This window comes from Engystomops pustulosus, chromosome 1 (assembly GCF_040894005.1).
Source record: "Engystomops pustulosus chromosome 1, aEngPut4.maternal, whole genome shotgun sequence".
Classification (NCBI taxonomy): Eukaryota; Metazoa; Chordata; class Amphibia; order Anura; family Leptodactylidae; genus Engystomops; species Engystomops pustulosus.
The window spans coordinates 161,629,673-161,657,534 of record NC_092411.1 but is presented as its reverse complement, the minus strand read 5'-3'; the positions used below and the strand labels follow the sequence as shown (position 1 = coordinate 161,657,534).

The following is a 27,862-nucleotide window of genomic DNA, read 5'->3' as shown; positions in this document are numbered from 1 at the left end:
TCAAACAACAAATAGACATTTATTAAAGTGGGATTGATCTTGAAGAATACATAAATGAATAGGGAAGATCTCTTTTTTTCCCTTCTACCTATATCTGCAGTATTCTAGTGTAATGATGATAAAGTATGATGTTCCACTTTATTTCTAATTTTGCACAGTTGATAAAGCCATCTACTAACAATATTTAGCATCCAATATTAGGCCAGCTCCTGGATTTGGCCAAGTCCATTTGCATACTGGAAGTCCCCACTGTTCTCATAGTCATACATATCCAATGCCACCTCACAGCTTTCTCTGACCACTTGTTCAAGGTCCCCCATATGTGTTTTAAGTGCCTTTAAACATTCTTCTTGTGCAATAGATCCTAAAGCTTCAGCACATTCATGGCGGACCATTGGACTTTCTTCTAATCGATCTAATGCTGCCGCAAGTCCTGGAACTGCTGCTTCATGCTGCATCTGGCCCAAGACATATCCAATTTCATGGCGAAAAAGAGATCCTCCACACCGTAGTCCTGAAAGTGAAAAGAAATGAAATGTAAACAAATCTCTGGGTTGTATACATTATGACTTGAAAAGCCACCCAATTCCTAGGGCAAACACAAAGCATGCATTCTCTTACATAAGTGAATAGAAAAATACTGGAGGAGATTTAAAAAGTTTTTGAGAGCATAACTTTTCTAGTTGCCCATGACAACCAGAGTACAGCTTTCATTTTCTCACAGCTCTTAATAAAATTTAAGCTGGACTCTGATGTTGCCATGAGCAACTAGAACATATCTCTTTCTCTCCCCCCATGTCCCTCTCTCTGCTGCTATAATCTTAGAAGGAATAAAACACTTAAATGCTGAGAAATAATACCTCGGCCCTAAATAGATCCTGTTCCAACAATAAACCCAAAAATAATGGAAATTCAAAAATCAAATATAAAAATCTCTTATTGAATCAGGAAAAATGTATTAAAAATGTATACTAAAATGGGGGGAGTGGCCTGACTTCCAGAAAGAGCGGACGCATCTGCGAAGAGCTCCGCTACAGAGTAAGCTTATCATCATAATCCTGCTGAAATATAGACCGCAAACATACCTTGGTCACGGGTCAGACATTCCTCCAGCCGCAGGTCGAGTACCATAAGCAAGGCATGAAATTCCGCCGCAGCTGAGAGGCTCAAGGGGTTCGCGAGACCAGGGAACCAAAATGGCGCCACGGCAAGACCATGTGTGCAGCTAGAACAAGCCGCCTCGGAGCCTGAAGATGCATCAGCTCAGGAAGATATCAGAACCCACACTTAAAGAAGTCTCCCCTTAACTCCTGGCAGCTATACAGCACTCCACGATATCGTTGACCACAAAAATCGAAGAGATATGAGTGGATGTTGCTTTACTTTGACAAGATATACCAAATCTAAGAGACCGGGTGAAAGATACAGAAGAGCGCATATCTCAAATTGAAGATGACAATGCTCCGGTACAAGCACAACTAGCGACACTAGAAAAAGTGGTAGAAATGTGGGCTCAGAAGTCAGACGACTTAGAAACCCACCTGCGGCCGAACAATATCAGAATACTGGGTTTGCCAGAGAGATCGGAGGGGGCTGACCCAATCATATTCATGGAGAAGTGGATCAAAGAGATGCTGCCACAATTCTCTGTCTCATCGCTATACGCTGTGGAGAAGGCCCACCGGGTTCCTGCCAGACCTCCCCCACCGGGAGCTCCACCACGCCCTATAGTTGTGCACATATTATGCAGCAAGGACAGAGAAGCCATCTTGGGAGCTGCCAGGCGTGCAGGTACCATCTCATATGAGAGCAGTAATGTGGCTATGTACCCGGACTTCTCTGCAGCCCTTCAAAAATCAAGGGCCACGTTTTTGGGAGTAAAGAAAAGACTCAGTGAACTACAAATTCCCTATTCCATGGCCTTCCCGGCACGCTTGAGAGTTATACACGAGGACAGTGTCAAGTTCTTCACCTCACCAGCAGACGCGGAGGACTGGTTGAACCACTAGAAGATGTCCTCTTGGACCCTGAGACCGCCATTTTCTCCAACTCACCGCAGGACCGTTTGTTTAAAGCTACAAAAGTTTATTAGGACTTTACCTGCTAAGTATACTCTGTCTTGTTTGTGATATTATGTTTTACCGATAACTATATATGACCAGGCTTATTCTCATACTGATAATGCCATGCGGCTATGGGTCATACTTGGGCCTAACTTGTTAAATGCATTATCCATACAAGTTTTACTCTTGCAGGAGTAAAGAAATGTATAAATTCAACAATTATGTCTTGTGCCCTCCCGCGATGTCCCTTCCTTTCATTTGTATGGTCGATATATTATCGATATGACAAGGAAGAGCTCTACCCGGGAGTGTTAGCTTGCGCTTTTTGATTCCACCTTAGGCGCAAGTTACCTCATACTATTTTTACGCAGTTGGTCTAGGATTTGGATCAACTGCTCTTAGTTGCTCTATAGAAGCGTTACAGAGTTGCTCCTGTTAGCAGTTTATAAATAAGAGTGATAGGCTTGGATTTAAACTTTCTTCTGTGTATAGTGCAACCATAAGGCATTTATAATATGTCTCTCAAACTAATATCATGGAATGTGAGGGGGCTGGGGGACAATCAGAAGTGTAATATCATGTGTACAGGGACATTAAACTTCTATCATATGTCTCCAGGAAACTCATTCAACTCAGGCAAACGTTAGATTGCTTCATAAGCCCTGGGTACAATGGTCACAACACTCGACACAAACTTCACACTCCAGAGGGGTCTCAATCTTAGTTCACCAATCGGTACAATGGGAATCGGGCCTTTGTATGTATCAACCCATCGCCCCCTTGACTACTGCATGAGGCTGCCTGTTTTGCCGCTCAGTTTCAACAAGCTACCTTGCTATGTATGGGCGACTTCAACGCTATACATGACAACACTCTAGACAAACACAGAAATGACCCCATTCCGGATCCTCTAGACCCTCAGACCCCCCCCTGGCTCGTCTGTTTTTAGAGCTCGGCTGGACTGATCTTTGGAGGTTACTGCACCCGCTGACCCGAGAGTTTACATGTCATACTCCTGGGAGAAATACCCTTTAGATTGATTATGTATGTGGAAACAGTAATACAGTTGCACTGCTTCATAAAATCACCCGCCTGCCGAGAGTAGTTTCCGACCATACCCCCATTCTAGTGGACCTTAGGTTCCCAGTGACCCACACCAATCCGCGTAAAATTCCATTTCGGTTCTCCCTTCTGCCTGCCACTGATCAAACCCCAGCATTAATCGAGGAATACTTGGCAAGCAATGATGTGACAGATTCGCATTCTACATATTGGGATGCACTGAAAATTTATATTAGGGGATGTTTGCAGTCTGCGATTACCCATGTAAATAGAGACACGTGTAGGGAGGAAGAGGAACTGGGAGCCCTATGCGCTCATTCAGAAACTGTGTACACTGAAAATCCCACTGACACTAACAGATGGGTGGCTATCCACTGGTAGACACTGCTTATGTGAAAAAGACAAGAGGAGAACCTTTTTTGCACATCAAAAATATTTTGAATCAGGAAATCAATCTAGCAGTCTGTTGGCGCAGCCAATACACCAAAACACAGCCTTACCCACAGTCCTGCAACTGGCTTCTCCCACTGGAGATGCTATTACCTCCAACGATGAGATACTGGCATCTTTTGCAGAGTTTTATAGGACACTTGACTCAAAGCAGACAACATCTTCACTGGCTGAGATAGACACCTACTTAGATATGATTGATTGTCCGGGGCTTAATCAGGAACAACGTGACTTGCTTGATGCCCCCCTCACACTTGAGGAGTTACAAGAAGCTCTGAAACTGATGGCTAATGGTAAGGCCTCTGGCCCAGACTGTCTCCCGTTAGAAATGTGGATCCAATATCAAGATATACTGTTACCCACAATCTTACAGATGCTCCAGGTCTCATTTGAGAAAGGAATCCTTCCTGAATTCTTCTATACTGCTTACATAGTGGTTATCCTTAAGCCTGATAAGAATCCAAAGGAATTTGGCTCTTATAGGCCCATTTCTTATATAGAAAAAGACAAGAGGAGAGAAATGGGTGAATTTTTTTAGAAAATCCTAACCAAGATCCTAACCAGGCAGGATTTATGGCAGGCAGATCAACATCAGATAACCTGCGCAGATCGCAGATAATAATACAAATAGGACTAGAGAGGACTGGGCCTTGGCCTCATTAGATGCGGCCAAGGCCTTTGATTCAGTTGAATGGAATTCCCTGCAGGCGGTGCTTTGCAAATTCAGGTTTGGCCCTGTATTCAGGAAATGGGTATCAAATGGGTATCCATAACTTATCAGAAACCGCAAGCCTCAGGTGTCAGTAAACTGCTTGCGCTCTACTCCATTCTCCCTTGAACGGGGAACTAGACCAGGGTGTCCCCTTTCCCCACTCCTTTTCGCTCTAGCAATAGAACCGCTTGCCATAAAACTCAGTTCGGATATCATTCACTCAGGGGTGCCGCATGAGATAGGACAAGACTGCCTCGCACTCTATGCCGACCATCTTCTCCTGTTCATGCCACAACCTGACAGTTCCCTTCCTAGAGCCATAGACCTTATAAATAAATTTGGGGTCTTCGGAGGTCTCCATATCAACTGGGGAAAGTCATGCTTACTGTACCTGTCCCCAGACAGGGTTAATGACTCCCCAACATTGATATTAGATCTCATTGTCACAGGCAAATTCAAATACCATGGGTTCATATTTAAAAACTTGGGCATTCCTTCCTGTCAGTGGCAGGCAGAAGAAAACCTTGTTAAAATGGTAGTGCTACCAAAAAGTCTACCGTATTTTTTGCGCTATAAGGCGCATTAGTCCGATGCGCCTTATATATGTAATAATTCCATATATAAGGCGCATCGGACTATAAGGCGCGGGGTCCGGGGGCGTGGCGGAGGTCCGGGGGCGGAGCGGAGACCCGCCGAGACGCGACGGGGAAGGTGAGCGGGAGGTGGAGGAGGGCAGCGGACCATACTTACATAGGTCCCCGCTACCGGAGACAGCAGATCTCCAGCGGGAACTGCAGACCACGCGGCAGAAGTTGTTCGTGCCGCGTGGTCTGCAGTTGCCGCTGGAGATCTGCTGTCTCCGGTAGCGGGGACCTATGTAAGTATGGTCCGCTGCCCAGCGCCATACATAGGGCGCACCGGACTATAAGGCGCACTTTGGATTTCCACGGAAATCCAAGGCTTTTAAGTGCGCCTTATAGTCCGGAAAATACGGTATGTTCTTCAGAACATTTTCCATCTGATCCCTAAACACTTCTTAAAACTTTAGACTCTATAATAATTAATTTCATTTGGGGCTCCTCCAGGTCAAAACAGCAACTGGCGAAATTGCAAAGACCCAAAGACCAAGCTGGGATGGCTTTACTGGATATCTTTTTATATTATCTTGCTGGACAACTTAGATTTTTGGGACCGTGGTTAACACATACACCGCTCCTATACCTAGAAAAGGAGTTGGCAGATTGTCTAGATCTAATAAGCCTTTGGTCGCTTATTAGAGAAACCCTGGGAAGAAATTGCTGGCTATCCACAAGGTGGCCAGAATTGTATGGAAGGAAGCCTCCCTGATTTGCCCCTTTTACCAATATCCCCTCTCTGGCATAATGAAAGTTTACCACAGTTAAAACAACTTCATGACAAAGAATGGTGGAGCTCTATGGGTGTTTGCACTTTGGGAGCAGTCCATGATAATGTTTTTCTTTCTTTTGACCAAATGAAGGATCAGTATCAACTCCAGAGAATATATTTCTACAGATATCTGCAACTACAGCACGCTGTACAAACGCAGTTCCCCAGCCCCCTCCTCACTATCTCCTCGTACCCACTTATCGGAGTCGTTAGATCACAGGGCCCAGGGGGCATACTTTCTACCATATACTCACACTTTATAGATAGCAAAGCCACCAAGACGCAACTTCCAGCTATCCAGAAATGGAAGAGTCTAATCCCAGAACTTGATGATGAGTTAATTAAAGAGGTTTTAGAGTCGCCTACATGTCTCCCCTGCTGTCAATAACCAACTCACCCAGCTATATATTATACACCAGAGCTACTTAACTCCCTTCAAAATGGGAAGATTAGCGTCTCCCCAATGCTTGCGATGCATAACCCTGCAGACTTCTTGCATGCATATGTACTGGGCTAGCCCATATATAGAAACCTTCTGGACCTCAGTGGTTAATTTGCTATCTCAAGTTACGAATAAACCTATTCCCAAGACCCCTCTGGTGTTTCTGTTTGGCATTGTAGATGAAGAAGGCCGGACACATCACGAGAAAATCTTAATGCGAGAAACACTGTTCTTAGCTAGGCAAGCTATTGCCCCAAGATGGATGAGCGACTCTAACCCCTCTCTCACAATGGCAGCAGCTAGTAAACCAGATAGTTTCTTATGCAAAGGTGATATATAACAAGAGAGGTTGTACAGTGAAATTTGATAAGGTATGGCGAAATTGGTGCGACTCCCCATTTACCGTGCATACTCCAGAAGATATTATGTCTAGTAGGAATAGATAATAAATTACAACACTGAGCCTGATGGATAAACTATTTACAGTCATAATCCCAGCTAAAACCACTGGACAACTTAGGTGGGAATATACTCACCAGTTAGAATAAAAATTGGTTATATAGAAGTTGCGAGATTGGTGATGTTTTATTTTATTCTATGCATATTTCTCAATAAAAAGTTTAAAAAAAAATGTATACTGAAATGAGGAAAACACAAGGAATGCGTAGGGCTGCTACCAGGACATGGTGTATACTGAATGAATGTATATCGAGAAAAACTACCACAATGCTGACACCTAGAGCAAAGTAAATCCCAACTACATCAGCATAAACATACAGCATAAACCTAGCATTAGCATAAATAGAGAGGGAAGAATACAAGAGGGCAATTATATTGTATACAGACCATAGAAGCCAATCTCGTGTTTTGTGGGAGATACTTTGCCAAGGGTAGAGCCAGGTCATCATTGGCGCTCTTGGAGCACTAGCGCCGGGATATGGGTTATTACAGGGGGCCCCCCGGCCTGGTGCTCCAATAGCGCCAATGATCAGGATCCTCCTGGGGCCCATGGCGGGCCCCGACCTTCAGCAGTCGGACAGGGGCCTCCATCCGTCACTGTATAGGGCAGCATATTAAATCATTAATTGTGGGGTGTGGCAGCAGATAGTTGTGGAGGCCAGCATATCTAATAATTGTGGGAGACAGCATATAATTGTGGGGGCTAGAATATGAAATAATTGTGGTGGGCAGCATATAATTGTAGGGGCAAGAATATTAAAATAAATGTGGGGGGCAGTATATAATTGTGGGGGAAACGCTAATGTGTGACCGTACTTTAAATTTATTAGTGGCAAAGTATATATAATAATTAAGGGGGGCAATATATAAAATTAATTGGGGTCCAGTATATTAGCCGCTAAACGCTCCATGCCGAACTATTACAGCATAGAGCTGTTAAGCATGTATGAAGAGGGCTCACTGGGTGAGCCATCGGCATACAGACATGGGTTTTTCTGCAAATTGCAGCAAACACCCACTGCTAACAGCTGCAATCCTTACAAACATGCAGTTGTTAACCATTTGATCACATCTGGTAAAGCCACTGGTGGCAGTCAAATGATAATGGCACATGGGCGCCACCATCTTTATTTCTATCATCGCTCCCCTTGACTTCATCGGGGAGCAACAATTCATTGCCATGACAGCCTGGTATCTACAAGGTCTGAGGCTGTTTTTATTCCTGCTGATCTATTACAATGTGCAATTTGCACATTGTAATAGATGATATGGAAAATTCCCATATACTGCCATACTGTATTGTGGCAGTATTTGATGGGATCAAATCAGACAACCTAGGGTTAAAAGTACCCTAGAGGATCTGAAAAAGTAAAAAAAAAATAAAAAAAAGTAATAAAACCTAAAAGTTCAAAATCACCCCCCTTTCCCAAGAACGGATATAAAAGTAAAACAAGAAAAATCATTAACAGGTTAGGTATCCCCTCACCCAAAAATATCCATTCTATCATAATATAATAATGGTTATTCCCTGTGTTGAACCCCATAACAGCGCCCAAATGCCTAAAACGCCACTTTTTCGACATTTTGCAACATATTAAAAAAATACCAAAAAGTGATCATAAGGTCGTACAGTCCAGAAAATGGTAGCAAAGAAAACGTCAGTATATGAAATATATTGGGGGTGAGGCCCAGTATATAAAAGTTCACAGGGTGAGGGGTGGGGGGGGGGGGGGGGGGGCTAGTGTTTTAGATAATTGAGGGGAGCAGTACATTAAATAATTAATTTAGGGGGCCAGCATCTAAATTTTATGGGGCACCACAGTATATTAGAAAGGGCCCCTTTTAATTACCTAATTTAAGTCACAGGGGAACCATAAATTGTGTAATTGGGAGCAACTTCTATAATCAAGGGTACAGTATTATTTATTCAGAAGCTGTAGTATAGTAATATATTGGGGGTCACAATGTATTCGTACATGCAGGGGCCACAGAGTGGTTTTATTATTGGGTATATTTGGGGGGGGGGATTTTTCTGTTATCCAGGTGACATTATACTGTGAATAACTGTGGTATTTTTAGTTGCACAGTGTGGGACATGTGCTGCCAGGAGCAGAAGAAATCTGATGGGAAATTCTTCAGCCATAAGTGACAGCGATTTTGGCCGTGAAGGAGAAGATACGTCACCTGTGAGGTACTAGATGGAACTTCTGCCTGTGTCAAATGAGTATTGTAGTCACTAAACTTCTAGTGTAAGGCAGCTCTCAGCTTATGCGCTAGTGTTCCTACTGAGCTAGCATTGTTATGTGGGGTAATTGAAATCAGTTATTGTTACGATTTTCAGCATTTTCTTACATTGGTGCTGTGACTTCACTGTATGTGTGTTTTGTGACATCACTGTGTATTAACCCTTGTGTGCTTAACCCCCTGTTCTATGACATCACTGTGCGTGTACTGATCCCCAGTGGTGTGGCATCACAGTGTGTGTGTGTGTATTAACCCCCTGTGCTGGGAGATCACGTGTATATTAACCCCCTGTGCCGTGTGTGTTTTATAATATATTTTAAAGGGGTTGTCCGAGTTTTCAAAAAAACTATATGTGGCCGGGAGCGGGCTGACTAAAACAATAAAGCTGTACTTGCCTCCCGGTGCCCTCCCGTATCCAGCGCTGCTGGTGTCGCTTCGGTCTGGGCGTCATGTAAGCAAACATGGCCGCCGGAGCAGCGCTGGACTCAGTTCCGGCCGGACCCGACAACCTTCCGGCCCCCATACACAATGCTGTGTATAGGGACGGATAGGCGTACCTGGCCACGGCCGACCGGAGTCCAGCGCTGCTCCGGCGGCCATGTTTGTTTACATGGCGCCCGGACCGGAGCGACAGCAGCGCTGGATACCGGAGGTAAGTACATCTTTATTATTTTAGGCAGCCTGCTCCCGGCCACATATATTTTATTTTTTTTTTAAACTCGGACAACCCCTTTAACCCCCTGTGATGTGACATCACTGTGTATTAACCCTGGTGCCTAATAAATTCCTAATGGGAGGGACCAAGGGGGAGACCTACCTAATGAAGTACTATGAGGGAACCCCGAATAATGTATTATGGGTGCACAGTGTGGTCAGTTGTGGTGTGAGAAGTACATATGTGGGGAGGAATAATAATGTTGAATAATAGTAACACGTAACAAACCAAATAGGATACACAATAACCTAGATGGTTCTTTAACATTAATGTGTTATAGTCGTATCATACACAATAGCCTTTGATAGAGCATGGTTGAATATATACCGTATATACTCGTGTATAAGCCGAGTTTTTCAGCACAAAAAAAGTGCTGAAAAACGTCCCCTCGGCTTATACACGAGTCTATTACAAAAAAAAAAAATTACCCACTTAAAAAAAATAAACTTAAATACTCACCCTCGATGTCAGCACGGCTCCCCGATGTTGGCGCGGCTTAGCGATGTCCCCGATGTCAGCGCATCCCGTCTTCTTTCTTCTCGCGGCTCCTCTTCTCTCTTCTGTCATGTTTTCTTCATGGCCGCGCATACTATGACGTCAGCTGCGGCCGCGTCATAGTATGCGCATGCTAGAAGAAAACATGGCCGCGTCCATGACAGAAGAAAGAACAGGAGTATCCGCGGAAGAGAAAATGTGGCGCTACAGATGGGTGCGCTTGTAACCCAGAAAATTTTACCAACACACGGTTTGGTATAAAAGCTGATTTATTGCGATTGATTAAAATTTGATTTCAAAACATTGGTTACGTGTTTCGGGGTGACCCTTCATCAGACCAATATTATAAAACATGATAACAAAAAATAGATAAATAAAATAAATAAATAAAATAAAGTCCGTATACATACAGTAAAGTTGAGAATAAATGTCAGGTGAAGAAATGCATAGATACCATTAGAGAGGATGATATATCTTAATTAGAATGGGATACAATGGATACCCAGACATTATGTAAACATGCACTTATCTTAAAGTAAAGCCAGGTGAATGGGCAATTACATAGATGGTTATTATGTTCAAATATAGGTAAATAAAAGAATGGATGAAACTTAATTGGTCCAGAAATAAATAAATCAGAAAATGACAATAGTAGATTATATAAAAAAATATATAAAATATATAATAAATATAAATAAATAATTAATAGGTGGCAATCGAAAATATCTATGTAAGCATGAGACGACTGGTGATCAGTGGTAGAACCTATCCATATACAGTAGGGCCGGGGTGGACAATACTTACATCATACAGCAAGATGAAAGTTGAGCGGATGCTGTAGAAGAATGTGAAGAATTATTCTCTAATCCTATTCTCACTTCCTCAGGTGTTCTCACCCCCCCCCCCCTTAGTATTGGCCTTACACGGCCTTTGTGGCGCAGCGCCCTCTGCGCATGCGCCACTTACCGTCAGGTCCCGGCATCCAACCGGGTTCCTTCTGCGCACCCGCTACTTCCATGTGGCTTTGAGCACCGAGTGCGCATGCGCGTTCACCACTTCGTGCACATTCTTTTACAGCATCCGCTCAACGGTAATAAGCAAGAGAGGCATATAAAAAATATTAAAGGAAACCATTTATAGTATAGGAACCATTGTATGCATAACTAGAATTGAGAGGTCAGGCTTACCAAGGGCCGCTCACGAACAAAGGAGAGCAGTAATCAAATGTCAAGGTTAATCTTGAACCAGCTGTGTACGGAGTGCGCATCCGTGCCTGACTGCAGATCAGAGTACCGGCCTGTTTCATCAGCATTGTGACTGGGTCGTGATGGAGCTTTTTTTTTTCTTTCTAATAATTTCTTTTACTGGCGATCAGCAACAGGCCAGAAAACAAGAATGAAATGTAAAAAGGAGCACTTGTATCTGAGTGGACATGTCACAGTGGTGGAGGGAAAGGGGTCGGTCTACACCCATTAGTTCTCAACACAATGATGAAACTACTCTTCCCAATTCCTGCCAGATGGGGGAAAGTATTGCACAGGACCAAAGCATACGCAAAAATGAACCCTTTGCTTTCCCAGATCTCCAACATGTGGCTGAGACTTTAGGGAAAAAGGTATGCAATGTGGTGGTTGCCCTGTACCATCTCGCTATCAGTTTATAGCCTGCTTCCTAGTAGCGGAAACAAATGGTCATGCTGCGACAGAGTTCAAAGATCCTGTTTTTTTTTGTACTGGGGTCAGGGAAATGTTTAGGACCACTTCCAATGAGGGAAAAAAAAAAAAAAAAAAAGGACCCTGATCATCTGAAATTTATTGCAAGCAGGAGTATGTCAGGTACAATGCATGTCTGAGCCTACTTGTGTTAGAGTACAGGCACTTAAAAGTAGTTTTCTCTATGGTGTATTGCATACAAAGTGGTAATGTTGTCAAGTAGCGTCTCAGTTGGCTGGTTCTCCACACTCCCAAGGGCTTAGAATTTGTCAAGTCTGCAAGCTCTTCAGTAGTTAACCAGTTGGAGCCATTTATAAAGTGCTCTGCTCTAAACCTAACGGCACCACTCTACTGCTGAAAAACAAAGTCCGCACAGCCCTGGGAGAAGTCTGGGTAGCGATTTAAATGGCAGAAGATTGGGGCCAATCCTGGGGTGTCGCTTTGAGGGGTAATATCTTCGTGGGTTCCAGCCAAGGCACCCGTATGGTAGTTGGATAAAAGTCTGCTCCAGACGAACCCAGAGCTTCAAATTATGATTGCAACACCAATCTAGGACTCTTGCTAAGTGGGCTGCATTGTAGTAGTTCTAAAAGTCAAGAAGCCCCACCGTTCTTTTGGGCCTGAATAAGTGGCATGTTTGATTTTGTCTGGTTTACCTGCCCAAACAAAAAAATGTTGCAGGGAATTTAGTGAGCAAAAGAAAGCTGTAGGTAAATTGATAGGGATGCGATTGTCTCTCGGAAAGAATCGGGTAGGGATATATTTAGCGCCTTAGATTTGGACAAATTGATACGGAAATTGGACAGTTTTGAAAATAAGTGCATCTCTTGCATCAAGTTAGAGTATTTTTGCGAACGTCTTGTAATTGGGAAAGGAAAAGCCATCTGAGCCTGGGGATTACCAGTCAGTTTTCTGGGAAGTACCCGTTATTGGAGCTTCTAGGGCAGGTAGCCTATGGCTCGCGAGCAAGATGTGGCCCTTTTGATGGCCGCATCTGGCTCGCAGCCAGGGAAGCATCCAAAGATTGGATTTTTTAAAAAGTCTTGCTTCTCTCCTCCCTCCCTCCTGGCCGCACTGCAGACATTACATTGCTGCAGCTGATGGCCCGATGGATGGTCGTGTGACCGGAGCCCAGTAATTGTGTACATACCAATGACGCTCCGGTCACATGACCAAACACTCCCTTTAAACATATTGTACGGCTCTCGCATATTTTAAGATTTTTGGAGCTTATGGCTCTCTTAGCCAAAAAAGTTCCTAACCCCTGTTTAGGGCCTCAGCTTCGCCTTCATTAAGGGAGCTTATGACCAGCACATTCTGAAGTTCAACGCAGACAAGGCATGAATCCCACCTAGGGAGGAAGGGAAGGAGGCTGGGGATGTCAGAAACGGGGCAGGGTCCAAGAGGCGGAGAGGGTAGATGATGAATATAGAGGCAAAACAAAATGGGGAAAAAAACAAAAACAAAAAACAAATGTAGCTACAATGGGGTACCCCCCCCCCCCAATTCCCAGGTGGATACACTACGGAAACACCTGTAACAGATGTTAGTGGGGAACGCAGAAGAGCATAAACTGAGCTTATTGACTAACAGGCATCAACTACAACTGTTATAAACAGTCTAATAACTTAGTCCCCCTCTCATCGTGGATGCAGTTGCTAATGAGCACTAGATCCATCAACAAGAGTAGGACGCATTAAACATAAGAAATTGCCACGAACAGCAAATGGATTACTAATCACCACCCTCCAGTGCAGGACATTGAGTGGCATGGGACAACTTGATCTTGGGAAATCATCATGTACATGTTGTCTTTATCACAAAGCACTCAGAGCCGTGGTAATGGTCCAAGTTATATTACTGCAACTGAGTTAACAGATCTCCCAAACTAGTTCACCCTTGTAGTAGGCGTGACTAGCACTATTAATGACATAATATGAAGTAATATTACATTAATACTGTATATCAGAATTTCATTATCCTCTAGAACAGTGACCAGCATCAATGTAACACAGACGCAGGTCCCTACCCCACAACTCCTCCTCATTAGTGCTAAACATCTATTGCATATTAATGACGAAGCCCTGTTTCGCTAATTTTTTGCTCACCACTTCAAAAATCTATAACCTTTTTCATGTACAGAGTTGTGTGGGGGCTTATTTTCTGCGTAACAAATTTTACTTCGCAGTGATGTTATTTATTATTCCATGTACTGATACGCTGGGAAAAAAATTCCAAATGTGGTGAAATTGGTAAACAAAATGCATTTGCATCACTTTCTTGTAAGCTTGGCTAGTACAACTTTCACTGTGCGCTCCAAATTATACATCTACTTTATTCTTTAGTTCAGTATGATTGAGGCGATACCAAGTTTATATAGGCTTTGTTTTAATTTGTGAACATTTTTTAGACCCTCAAGGGTACTTTAATACTAGATGGCCTGTAGGACTATGTAGGTAGGCAAGGCTGAGGAAGGTAAGTAGAGCTAAGGACAAATCCGGTCCCAGTTGGATACCCTCATCCGTATGTGTTGGAGCAAATCTGCTCCAGTTCCCAGAGATGCTTATGACTTGTTGGCCCTTTTTCCTTCACTCTGCAGTCTAGCTCACCCCAAACCCATCTCGCTTGGCTTCAGGTTTGGAGACTGTGGAGGGCAGGTCATCTGGCATGGCACCCAATCACTTTCATATAGCCGTTACACAGCCTAGAGGTATGTTTGGGGTCATTATCCTGTTGAAAAATAAATGGTCCAACTAAACGCAAACCGGATGGAAATGCCTCTGCAAGATGCTGTGGTAACCATGCCTTCAATTTTGAATAAATCCCCAAAAGTGTCACCAGGAAAGCACCATCATACCTCCATGCTTCACAGTGCGAACCAGACACGTAGAGTCCATTAGTTCACCTTTTCGCAGTCACACAAAGACACGGTGGTTGGAACATTTTTTTTTTTTTTTTTTTATAGAGCTTTTATGCTAATTTTGTTTCTCCTGCCTTGGTTCTCCTGGTCATCTAGGAGGAGTGTCAGTTGCTGCATATGCAACTACCAACTTCCATTCCATTTTAATGAATGAGGAGGAAAATCCCCATAAAAACTGCCATACTGTAGTATGGTGGTAATTGGTAGGATCAGACAACCTAGGGTTAAGGTAGCCTAGGGGGTCTTAAAAAATAGTAAAATAAAAGTTGTTAAAGATATCACACTGGACTCAGATGCCATTTTACATATTGTCGGACATTTTAAAGATTCAGTATTCATTTTACATAACTTTGTGTAGTGAAAACTAAAGTTTGGGTGGCGTTTGTCCCTCAGCACACAAAGACTTAGTACTCGCTAGTACCACCTAGAGGAAGGTATCCAGGTGAACATCTGGGCATTTTGTTTATGTGAAGACAGCCAATGGTTCTACATTCCTTTGTGTGCTTACATCCAATAGTGTTACATTTCCAGGGTCAACCCACCCAATAGTATTGCCCGCTTGTGTACTTGCACACCCCTTTCAGAGTGTGTTTTATGACTTTCCATATAAGAGTTTCAGTGCCAAAGAGAATAAAGCAGTCTTGAGCTAATCTTCAGAAAGGACAGTGCGTCTTTCCTGTGTTACTCCATTCCAAGCTGGAATACAAAGACTCTATAATTTGAAAGTCACCTTTACAATGTTAGGGGTTTGAGCCCCAGATAAAAATCTCTAAGAAAGTAAAAAATAAATTTATAGCAAAAAAAACCCTAAAAATTTAAATCACCCCCTTTACCTAGACGGCATATAAATAATAAACAATAAAAAAAAGAACGCATTAGGTATCACCGCGTCCCAAAATGCCTGATCAAAATCTAATAACTGTTTTTCACTGCATTTAACCCCGTAGCTGAAAATAGAGCCTGTAGTCAAAATTGCCACTTTGCTATTTTGAAAAAAATGTAATAAAAAGTGATCAAAGTACAGTCCTTAAAATAGAAGCATTGAAAACGTCATCAAAAGTCTCAAAAATGACATCACCCACAGCTCCATATGCCGAAGTATGAAAAAGCTATAAGCGATAGAAGATGGCAAAATAAAAAAAATTTAATTTCATGCAGGAGGTCAGTTTTTGTACATGATCGCAACGACCCAAGAAATAAAGTACACATGTACACTCACCAGCCACTTTATTAGGTACACTTGTCCAACTGCTCGTTAACACTTAATTTCTAATCAGCCAATCACATGGCAGCAACTCAGTGCATTTAGGCATGTAGACATGGTCAAGACAATCTCCTGCAGTTCAAACCGATCATCAGTATGGGGAAGAAAGGTGATTTGAGTGCCTTTAAACGTGGCATGGTTGTTGGTGCCAGAAGGGCTGGTCTGAGTATTTCAGAAACTGCTGACCTACTGGGATTTTCACACACAACCATCTCTAGGGTTTACAGAGAATGGTCTGAAAAAGAAAAAACATCCAGTGAGCGGCAGTGCTGTGGGCGGAAATGCCTTGTTGATGCCAGAGGAGAATGGGCAGACTGGTTCGAGCTGATAGAAAGGCAACAGTGACTCAAATCGCCACCCGTTACAACCAAGGTAGGCAGAAGAGCATCTCTGAACGTCTGTAAGTCGAACTTTGAGGCAGATGGGCTACAGCAGCAGAAGACCACACCGGGTGCCACTCCTTTCAGCTAAGAACAGGAAACTGAGGCTACAATTTGCACAAGCTCATCGAAATTGGACAGTAGAAGATTGGAAAAACATTGCCTGGTCTGATGAGTCTTGATGTTGCTGCGACATTCGGATGGTAGGGTCAGAATTTGGCGTCAACAACATGAAAGCATGGATCCATCCTGCCTTGTATCAATGGTTCAGGCTGGTGGTGGTGGTGTCATGGTGTGGGGAATATTTTCTTGGCACTCTTTGGGCCCCTTGGTACCAATTGAGCATCGTTGCAACGCCACAGCCTACCTGAGTATTGTTACTGACCATGTCCATCCCTTTATGACCACAATGTACCCAATATCTGATGGCTACTTTCAGCAGGATAATGCGCCATGTCATAAAGCTGGAATCATCTCAGACTGGTTTCTTGAACATGACAATGAGTTCACTGTACTCAAATGGCCTCCACAGTCACCAGATCTCAATCCAATAGAGCATCTTTGGGATGTGGTGGAACGGGAGATTCGCATCATGGATGTGCAGCTGACAAATCTGCGGCAACTGTGTGATGCCATCATGTCAATATGGACCAAAATCTCTGAGGAATGCTTCCAGCACATTGTTGAATCTATGCCACGAAGAATTGAGGCAGTTCTGAAGGCAAAAGCGGGTCCGACCCGTTACTAGCATGTTGTACCTAATAAAGTGGCCGGTGAGTGTAACTTGGGGCATACATTGAAAGCCGTAAAATCCAAGCCCACAAGAAAACGTGGCAAATGTGTTTTTTCACCAATCTTACTGCATTTGGAATTTGGCATATTTTTTGGAATAAATACCGTCACTATAAGGTGCAATTTGTTACGCAGAAAACAATCCCTCCCAAAGCACTCTACATGGAAAATTAAGTTAGATTTTTTTAACCCCTTCACGCCCCGTGACAGATATATCCGCCATGGAGCTATGAAGGGTGTATGAAGAGGGCTCACGGGCTGAGCCCTCTTTATACAGAGATGGGCTCTGCTACATATCGCATCAAAGACCCATCGCTAAAACCTGTGGTCGGTGCTTGCACCGATCGCAAGTGTCAACCTTTTCTATGCCGCCGGCAAAGTCCCCGGCAGCACAGAAAGCATGGCGCTGCCATGTTACCTCCGATCGTCACTTCCCCAAACGTCATGGGGGGGGGGGGGGGCGATCAGTTGCCATGGTAGCCTCGGGTCTTCGTTTGACCCAAGGCTGCATGGCTTCTGCCTATTCATTACGATAAGTCAGTGGCTCTTTGCAATGTATAGTGTGCAGAAATACTATATACTGCGATAGTTGTATTGCAGTATATGGTAGGAATGATCTGGCCATCTAGGGTTAATGTACCCTAGATGGTCTAAGAAATCGTGAAAAAAAAAGTTTAAAAAAATGTGAAAAATTAATATTAAAATATTAAAAGTTCAAATCACCCCCCTTTCCCTAGAACTGATATGAAACATAATAAACAGTAAAAATCACAAACACATTAGGTATCGCCGCGTCCCAAAATGCCTGATCTATCAAAATATTAAAACGGTTTCGGCCGGCGGTGACCTCAGAGACGGTAAATGGCGCCCAAATGTCCGAAACATGACTTTTGCACCTTTTTCCATGGCATAAAAAAAATGTAATGAAAAGTGATCAAAATGTTGCACAGTCCTCAAATGATGATATATCTGGATATATTATATGGAGTTTTGTTTTTCTTACACCCACATTCTATAGCACCGATCATGAGTGTTACTGGTACGAGTTTGCTGCAATATGCAGCAAATACTTGCCAGCTGTGGAGTGGGTTCAGCCCGTGAGCCCTCTCCAATCACCCACAGCCGACACATGATGTAGTACCACGTCACATGTCGGTAAGGTGTTAAATCTATACCAGTGGTGGCAAACCTGTGGCACTCAGTCCTAAACGTAGGCACCCAGGCTGTCACCACAGCACAGAGTTCACCAGACAGGACTCCTGCCATCTCCTGTCGCAGGAGAACCAGATCGTGCAGTGATCAGTCTTATTTTAAAGTAACACATTTCTGGCTGCTTGGGACTATATGAGGAGTGAGAAGGTGTGAACATCACTGGAGCTTCTGCTCTGTGCCCTGGAATTCTACAATAAAATACAATTGAGAGCTGTGACAAAGTAGTGATCAATAAGTGCTTAAATTGCCATGTTGGCACTTAAAAAAAACCCACTTATCGCAGTTTGCGCACTCAGCCTCTAAAAAGTTTGCCATCGATGATCTATACAATACTCACCATCTGCCAATGCCAGAACTGCCTCCTTTCCTCCAATATTTCGTAGGGCAAACATTGCACGATACCGTTCAAATAGTGGCAAGTTGTCATTTAATAAGACAGCTCGCAGAGATGGCACATCTCTTTCCTCAGCAGGAGGAGCAGGATCCACTGACAAGAATGGATTATTATCAGGAATATCAGGGTTCTTCAGGAGCCACTCTATTCTTTGAATGGCAAGCTGGCACGTTTCTGCAACCTGGGGGAAAAAAAAAAAAAAAGAAATTTCATCTATTGTTTTTTCAATTATAACAATAACACTCATAGTGTAGACTTATACCACGTGAGCCAGAGAGTTAGCCTTTTTTAGGCTAACCGAGTACTTCATGGTGAGCTTCTAGAACACTAGTTTTCTATGTCAGACATTGTTATGCCAAAATCTGACACTATACAATTGTCTAATTTAGTAGATACTCCAGAATCAATGAAAGATACAAGTATCTTTTCCTCCAGATCTATGTTGTGACTAATTTTAAACAAACTTCATAAAACTGCTAAATTTAAAAGAAACCTACCATACGATGGTAAATTCCTCCTGTTAGCCTCATCCATAATCTGTATTGGCCTAGTCCATGTAACTAGGCAATTTTATTAATCCCTTAACACTGTGTCCGATAAATCTGACGATGACCACTGTAACCTTGCTGTAACTAATAGCTAACATCCCAGTATAACACCTGCGATCGGAGTGGGCTCCATTCGTGGGTGTTTAACCCGTTAACCCCTTAAGGACACAGCCATTTTGTAGCTTAAGGCTCAGTCTCATTTTTTGCATTATGACTTGCGTCTCTTTATATGCTTTTAACTTTTGATAATCATGTTATGGGTCGATACGATTACGGGGATACCAGACTTGAATATTTTTTATGTTTTACTAAATTTGCAAAAATAAAACCCTAAAGTAGGGGGCCAATCTATCATTTTTGCATAGCCATCTTCCAAGTGGCATAACATTTTACTTTTTTGGCTACAGAGCTGGTTGATGGCTTGTTTTTTGCGAGACATGTTGTAGTTTGCAACAGTATCATTCTGGAGTACATACGTTTTGTTGTTTGCCACTTTTTATTTGTTTTGTTTTAACGGTGTATATCGTACGGGTTCAATAATTATTTAATTTTATTCTACAGATCGTTACGGACGTGGTGACGTCACTGACGGACCCCAAAGATGCCATAGAAACGATCGGTTCCCCCAAAAAACGGCGCAGGGAGGGGGGGTGGTGTCATGGGGGAAAGACCCCCAAAGGCATGACCGCAGCATTTAATGGTTAAACACCCGCGATCGAAGCCCACTCTGACTGCGGGTGTTACCCGGGGTTGTCAATGGTAGATTACTGCTGACATCCCGCGACCCCGGCTCGGCTCCTGTGCAGAGCCGAACCGGCATAGTCTCCACGCCATAACTCTACTGCGCTAAGCACTATCCGCAGGACAACTACGCTGCGGAGTGCTATGGGGTTAAATGCCACAGCATTTGACTTGGCTGCCAGACGTCTCTCCCCCACGATCGGCGCTCCTGCGCAGTCTCTTTAAAAAACCCAGGGCTGTCCTAAGGCAGTGCCAGTAAGGCAGATTGCATAGGCTGACACAGCGAATACCCAGCAACATCACTATTGCAGGGTATTATTATGAACTTAGATGATTGCTTGTTCATAGTGGAGCTAATATAAAAGTAAAAATAAAAATGCCCATAAGCCCAATAAACATAAAAGACATATAATGCAAAAAAAAAAAAAAGTTAAATCAGATGGCTCTCAGGAAAGAGAGTACCCAGCAGGTATTTTCGGAGGAAGAGTGGTCAAGATCCATGGCGATCACTCAAAGCTTGTTTGTTACGGGAGACAAGTTACAAGATTTTGTAGTAATGGTAGATAACTTGGTCTGTTTTACCCCTCAGTGTCTGATAGGTGCTGGAGATGTAGGGTTGAGGAGGGGGGCGATGCTCCACATTTGGTGGGATTGTCCTAGAGTTAAGGATTTGTGGGTCCTACTGAAGTGGTTCTCTCAATGTACTCTGACTCCTAAGAAAGTCAGATTGGGGCTTTTGAGGTATTTAGTTATGGCAGATTCTGAAAGTCTACTACACCCCCCTCTAGGGCAATGTGGTCTACGGAAATGGCATACATTCTGAGGATGGAAGAGATGATGGTGCTGGATGATTATCGGCCTGACAACAGCTACCAATTTCATTTGCGATGGCTACTGTGGGTCCCATCCCCCCTCCCCTCCCTTTTTTGTAATCATAAAGGAAGTAACGGCCACATGTGGGGGGTCTATGTACTCGGGAAAAATTGCAAAACCAATTTTAAGATGGGTTTTCTCTTTAACTTTTGGGAATTTCTAAATGTTATGGCTAAATGAACATATAACCAACAAAATTTGACCATTCTAAATTTCACCTCCAATCAAGGGGTAAACAATCTTCCTAAAAGCTGTTTCTGATAGTTTGAGGGGTGCAGATTTGAAAATGGGTTTATAAAACATTATTCATATATATTTAAAATTTCATTAAAACAGTAATTATCCCCAAAACAGTAAAATCTGAAAATACAGAAAACCTATATTCGTTTTGTAAGTCGCATGACCTCAAAATAAATTATCCAGATATTTCAAAAATTATGAAAATGTAAAGCAGACATATGGGAAATGTTATACAGCAACTCATTTAGGTGGTAAAACTATCTGCCTGAAAACACGATCTTGAATTTTGAAGATGGCAAAGTTTTTTTTTTTAAAAATCTAAATTTTGCATTTGTTTATGAAAAAAACAACAACAACAATTATCAGCCAAAATTCAATACTAAAATGAAGCACAACATGTGATGGAAAAAAACAACCTCATAAATCGCTTTGATAAGTGTTCAGAAGTAATAACTATACAGGCTGTTCCCGTGTTACGTACGACATAGGCTTGTTCTTAAGTTGAATTTGTATGTAAGTCGAACTGTATATTTTATAATTGTAACCCCAGACAAATTTTTTTTTGGTCTCTGTGATTGGATTTAAAAAATGTTGGATTGTCATAAGAACCAGGAGTAACAAAGCTTCATAGCAGACACCTATAATAGCTGTTTAGTGTAGCCTGGGACTGAAGTACAGTAAATTAGAAGAGGTCGGTTTGTAACTAGGGGTCGTCTATAAGTTGGGTGTACTTCCTTTCACTTAAAAAAAAAAAAAATTTTACTTTTTAGTGGCACCATTTAATATTCCATGCAATGTACTGAAAGGCTGGAAAAAGTACAGTGAAATTGACAAAACAAAACACGTTTTGCACTCCATTTTGCACTCAATATGACATTTCCCGTTGATTCTTTTTAGGTTTTAGTATTTTTTAAAAAATGAAAGTCTTTTGAACAAAGAAAATATTTGCCATTATGCCAAATTCTGGAAGGAGAGTCAGAACGAGAGTACACTTTTGGTTTTTTTTTCCCTAGAAGGCTATATACTAAAAGGGAGGGGGCTGGCAGGTTGGTTATATACAGAGAGGCTGTGACCAATGCATTTCCCACCCTCTGCTGATACTCGAGTCAATAGGTTTTTCCAGTTTGTGTTAAAATTAGGGGTCGGGTTAGGGCGGCATGGTGGCTGAGTGAGTAGCACTTCTGCCTTGCAGCACTGGAGTCCTGGGTTCAAATCCCACCCAGGTCAACATCTGCAAAGAGTTTGTATGTTCTCTCCGTGTTTGCGTGGGTTTCCTCTGGGTACTCCGGTTTCCTCCCACACTTCAAAAACATACTGTTAGGTTGTTTAGATTGTGAGCCCCATTGGGGACAGGGACCGATTTGACATGCTTTGTGCAGCGCTGCGTAATCTGTGTGCACTATATATATAAAGAATTATTATTATTATACTCGAGTATATACGGTAACTGCCGCAATCGGTGCCAGCAGTTTACATTTGTGGAAGACATTCTACTTTCAATGTAGCTCTAGAAGGCTGAGTTCACATGTGGCATTTGCCAAGGCAAACCCCATGTGGGTGGTGCTTAGTCTGATCACACATGCGTTTCAATAGAAATGCATGGCATTGGTAACTAGCAGCCGCTGTTTCACATTATTTAAACGAAAGGCAAACACCATGTGTGAAAGCAGCCTTACAGTATTTTGGGGAGTGTGTTGGGGGTAGAAGCAGGATAACAGTCAGGGTATCAAGCAACAATTAAGAACATAAGATGTCTGTGTGGTAAACTCCACAGGGAGGACACATTGCTGAAGAGGAGACTTCCGTTAGGTGCTGAGCCTAATGGAGAAGATACAGAACAACAAAATTCCGAGGACACGTCACCTGCCGGCGATGGATGCAATAGGTAGTAATCTTTTACGACCCTAGAAATGCCAATGGTGTGAACACAACCTTTAGATGAGCATAGAGGAATCACAGCTCATTAACGGTCATAGTAGCCTGCTGCTGATTGAAGAAGATTAGCATAACACACGCTACAGCTCAGTTACCCCTCTCTGATAGAACACAGATTACTATGGTAAGATACTGGGATTGATATCTCCACCAGGGGCTAAAACGAAATTTCAAAGTGCCCCTTAATATATGTAGCAGCCCCTACAGCTTGTGCTAATCTTCACATAAGTGAGGTGGTAAAAGGACCTCTTTAAGAACTTGGGCAAAATGAGACTGAAAGCAATGAGTGATCAGCTTCAGTCTTTATATATTATCAATACAACACATGTAAAGAGGCAAATCAAATGTTTTCTTTTCAATACTACCTGCAGTGAGAAGGGAGCGGGAGCAGATGGGGATTCATAAAAATATTACCTCAGTAACAGAATCCTGGCTATACTCTTTCAGCAGATCCAGAACTTGTGGATCTCCAATAGCCCCCAAAGCTTCACCTGGTAAGAGAGATAAGAAGAAAAAAAAAACATGTTTATTTTAATGTTCTAACTTGCATATAATGTGTAGTTATGGGGTTACTTGTAGAGAAATTGGGTTACAGCTGGTTTGTGCTGATCCTGTTGTCAGTGATATTTCATAATCTTTGAGATTACAAAATGGAGATGCTGTGCTCATTTCCACCAAGGTGGAAACATATACTGTACCTGGGACAGTATAGCAAGTAGAAAAAAAAATTACTAAGATTTATTCCCTGCTTTGTAGGAGTCACACCAGGTGAAAACTAAAAATAAAGACTCTTGAAAAAAATCACGTAGGAATTTGCCATCAGCAAAATAAACATTGAATGTTATAACAACAAAACCCAAAAGCAAGGAAGGATTTTGTAAATATGTACGCAAATTACATTTTTTGTTTGCCCACAAGTAATACCTTTGTGGCCTGCAAGTTAAAATTATAGTCTAGTAGTCTAATTTATAGTTTTATAAAACATTGCTCCCAATTTTCAACTTCCACTTGGTCTGCAGTGATGTCCTATTTAATCTGAGGTCAATTAACTTCGCGACTACCCTACACACACCTTAACTCTTTCAGTACCAATGGCCTTTGGTTCTAGAAAGACCTGGTTCATTTTTGACGTTCTTCTATGAACTTCTTTGAATGACTATATCTCTGGCAAAGCCAGTAGAAGAGCAGTATATGGTAGGATCAATCAGACAACCTAGGACAGAGTGCCCAAGCTACAACCAAAACCCACTTATATATCGCGAAGTGCCCACATGACAATTTAAAGGGAACCTACCACCCCGATTCTACCTATAAAGGTAGAAGGGGTGGTAGGTGGATGGATGGGACATGAGGATAGCCCTTTTTTGGGCTAATCCTCACGTCCCGGGCGTCTTTTACAAAACTTTATTACATCTATATGCCAATTTTTTTATGCGGCTACTGGGGCGTGGAGTAGCCGGACATTAGGCTACTAGTCGCGGCTACTCCACGCCCCAGTAGCCGCGTTACTCCGCCTACCAGGAAATCTTCGGCGCGCAGCTCCTGGTAGCTGTGCGCCCTCGTCCGAGTCCCCCGGCTACTGCGCATGCGCAGTAGTTCCGGCCCCGGAGCCGCGCAGCCGAAGGCCTGCGTTCTGCGCGCCAAAGATTATCTGGTAGACGGAGTAACGCGGCTACTGGTGCGTGGAGTAGCCGCGACTAGTAGCCTAATGTCCGGCTACTCCACGCCCCAGTAGCCGCATAAAAAAATTTGCATATAGATGTAATAAAGTTTTGTAAAAGATGCCCGGGATGTGAGGATTAGCCCAAAAAAGGGCTATCCTCACGTCCCATCCATCCACCTACCAACCCTTCTACCTTTATAGGTAGAATCGGGGTGGTAGGTGCCCTTTAACCCCTCCCCGCCGCGGCCCTTTTTCGATTTTGTGTTTTCATTTTTCACTCCCCACATTCAAAAATCTGTAACTTTTTTATTTTTCCATGTACAGAGCTGTGTGATGGCTTATTTTCTGCGTAACAAATTACACTTCAAAATGGTGGTATTTAATATTTCATGCCATGTACCAGGAAAAAAATTCCAAATGCAGTGAAATTGGTAAAAAAACGCATTTGTGCCGTATTCTTGTGGGCTTGGATTTTACGGATTTCACTGTGCACCCCAAATGACATGTCTACTTTATTCTTTGGGTCGGTACGATTACGGGGATACCAAATTTGTATAGGTTTTATAATGTTTTCATACATTTAAAAAAATTAAAACCTCCTGTACAAAATTTTTTTGGGGAATTTTGCCATCTTCTGGGGCTAATAACTTTTTCATACTTTGGTGTATGGAGCTGTGGGTGGTGTCGTTTTTTGCGGATTTTGATGACGTTTACAATGTTATCATTTTTAGGACTGTACGACCTTTTGATCACTTTTTATAGAATTTAAAAAAAAAATTTAAATGGCAAAAAAGTGCCATTTTCGACTTTGGGCGCTATTTTCCGTTACGGGGTTAAACGCAGTGAAAAACCATTATCATATTTTGATAGATCGGGCATTTTCGGACGCGGCGATACCTAATGTGTTTATGATTTTTACTGTATATTTATATCAATTCTAGGGAAAGGGGGGTGATTTGAATTTTTAGGTTTTTTTATTATAATTTTTTTATTTTAACTTTTTTTATTTTTATTTTTACTATTTTTCAGACTCCCTAGGGTACTTTAACCCTAAGTTGTCTGATCGATCCTATCATATACTGCCATACTACAGTATGGCAGTATATGGGGGATTTTACTACTCATACATTACCATGTGCTGACAGCACATGGTAATGAATGGGTTAACCCGAAGTAGCTTCGGGTCTTCGTGAGACCCGAAGTTACCATGGCGATGGATCGCCGCTCCCCGATGAAGTCACAGGGAGCGACGATCCACGGAAAGATGGTGGCGCATGCGCTCCGTCGTCTTTTTGAAGCAATATGCAGCAAAGACTTACCGGCTGTGAAGAGGGCTCAGCCCGCGAGCCCTCTCCATGTACCGGGACCCGACATGTGACGTACTATTACGCCACATGTCGGTAAGGGGTTAAGCAGTAACTTATTGGACCCTGCTGTATCACAGGTTTTAATTGTATTGGCGTCCTCCAATATTGGAGTTCACCAATACAATTGAAAGATGATGGAGAACAGTGGACTGTAGCTTCCCGCTAGGGTCCACTGCAGAGGAAGGATCAGGTAACCCAGAGCAGGAGCTCCAACGATAATCCATCTCTATCTACACCTTACCACTCCTCATGTAGTCCTGGCAGCCAAGGATGCTGCTTTAAAATAGCACTGAGCATGGCACGTCCTGGGCTGTATTGGATCACAGGGGAAAGCCTTGAGTCCTATCTGGCAACTCTAAATTGGGGTGAAGGCCTGGGTGCCCACAGAAAGGGCTCCGAGTGCCACCTCTGGCACCCGTGCCATAGGTTCGCCACCACTGACCTAGGGTTAAAGTACCCTAGGCGGTCTGAAAAATAGTAAAAATAAAGTTATTTTTAAAAAAAAAACCCTAAAAGTTCAAATCGCCCCCCTTTCCCTAGACCTCATAAATATAAATAGTAAAAATCATAGACATGTTAGGTATTCCCACGTCCCAAAATGTCCAATCAAAATATAATAAAATGTTACTCTTGATGTTTAACCCTGAAACAGAAAATAGTCCCCAAAGTCAAAAATACATTTTTTTTTGCCATTTTGAAAAATAAAAATTCTTTAAAAAGTGATCAAAAGGCTGTACAGTGCTAAAATTATAGCATTAAAAATGTCATCAAGTCGCAAAAGTTGACATAACCCACAGCTCCACAGTAAGGAAAATTAGCACCAGAAGATGGCAAAGTGAATAATTTTTTTTGTGCAGAATTTTTGTAAAATTAAGAAAGCATTATAAAACCTATACAAATTTTGAGTCCCCGTAATTGTACCGACCCAAAGAATAAAGTAGATATGTTATTAGGGCGCACAGTGAAAGACGTAATATCCAAGCCCACAAGAAACCAGCGCAAATACGTCTTTTCACTGCATTTGGAATGTATTTTCTGCTTCCCATTAAACGGCATGGAATACTAAATATCATCACTATGAAGTACAATTTGTTACGCAGAATACAAGCCCTATCACAGCTTTTTACATTGAGAAAAAAAAAAGTTATAGATTTGACGGTGGGGAGTAAAAAATGGAAACGTAAAATCACATTAAAAAGGGCCTGGGCAAGAAGGTGTTAACTGCTGACATATGAAGAGGATGTACGCTTTTTCACTCATGAATAAATTATATATAAAAATCCCAACAAGCCAAAATATGACGTGGTTCCGCAGAAGGAGACCACAGCATCCGCGTTATTCTTTCCGCACAGATTCTCTGCCCTAGGACCGTAGTAAGAGCCGCTATGCAATGACTCGTGACGGTGCCACTGCCCACCTGCTTCATGGCGCACCATGGGCTCCTGGGTGGGATCCTTCAGCACAGCGGATAGTATTGGCAGCGCGCTGCGATCTCTCATCTGGCCTAAGCAATAGGCCAGTTCATGCTTTAGAAGGGAAGACTTATCAACAAAGCCGCGCCCGATCCAGTCCACAGCTTCGGGTCCGCCCAGGTTGCGTAGAGTGAACAGTGCACGGAATCGGTGTGGTAAAGCGAGACTCGTATCCAGCAAAATCCGACCAACGCTCGCCACCTGCTTATTGGTGGGCGCCGCCATTTTACAACGTGGCGGAAGTGCTGCAAGTAGCTGCTGTCTCTAAGTTCCTCAGAGAAATGGTGCAACGGCTCGTGA

General features: G+C 42.7%; 1 protein-coding gene across 1 annotated transcript; it reads right to left on the bottom strand.

The window, feature by feature from the left end:
- DOHH (deoxyhypusine hydroxylase) lies at positions 1–27,862 on the bottom strand. The gene is made up of 4 exons (XM_072113519.1): positions 27,508–27,862; positions 23,475–23,551; positions 18,667–18,904; positions 1–514 (listed from the first exon to the last, which is right to left on the bottom strand). Exons 1-4 carry the CDS (start codon positions 27,785–27,787, stop codon positions 198–200), a joined length of 912 nt encoding a protein of 303 aa, XP_071969620.1. The 5' UTR covers positions 27,788–27,862; the 3' UTR covers positions 1–197.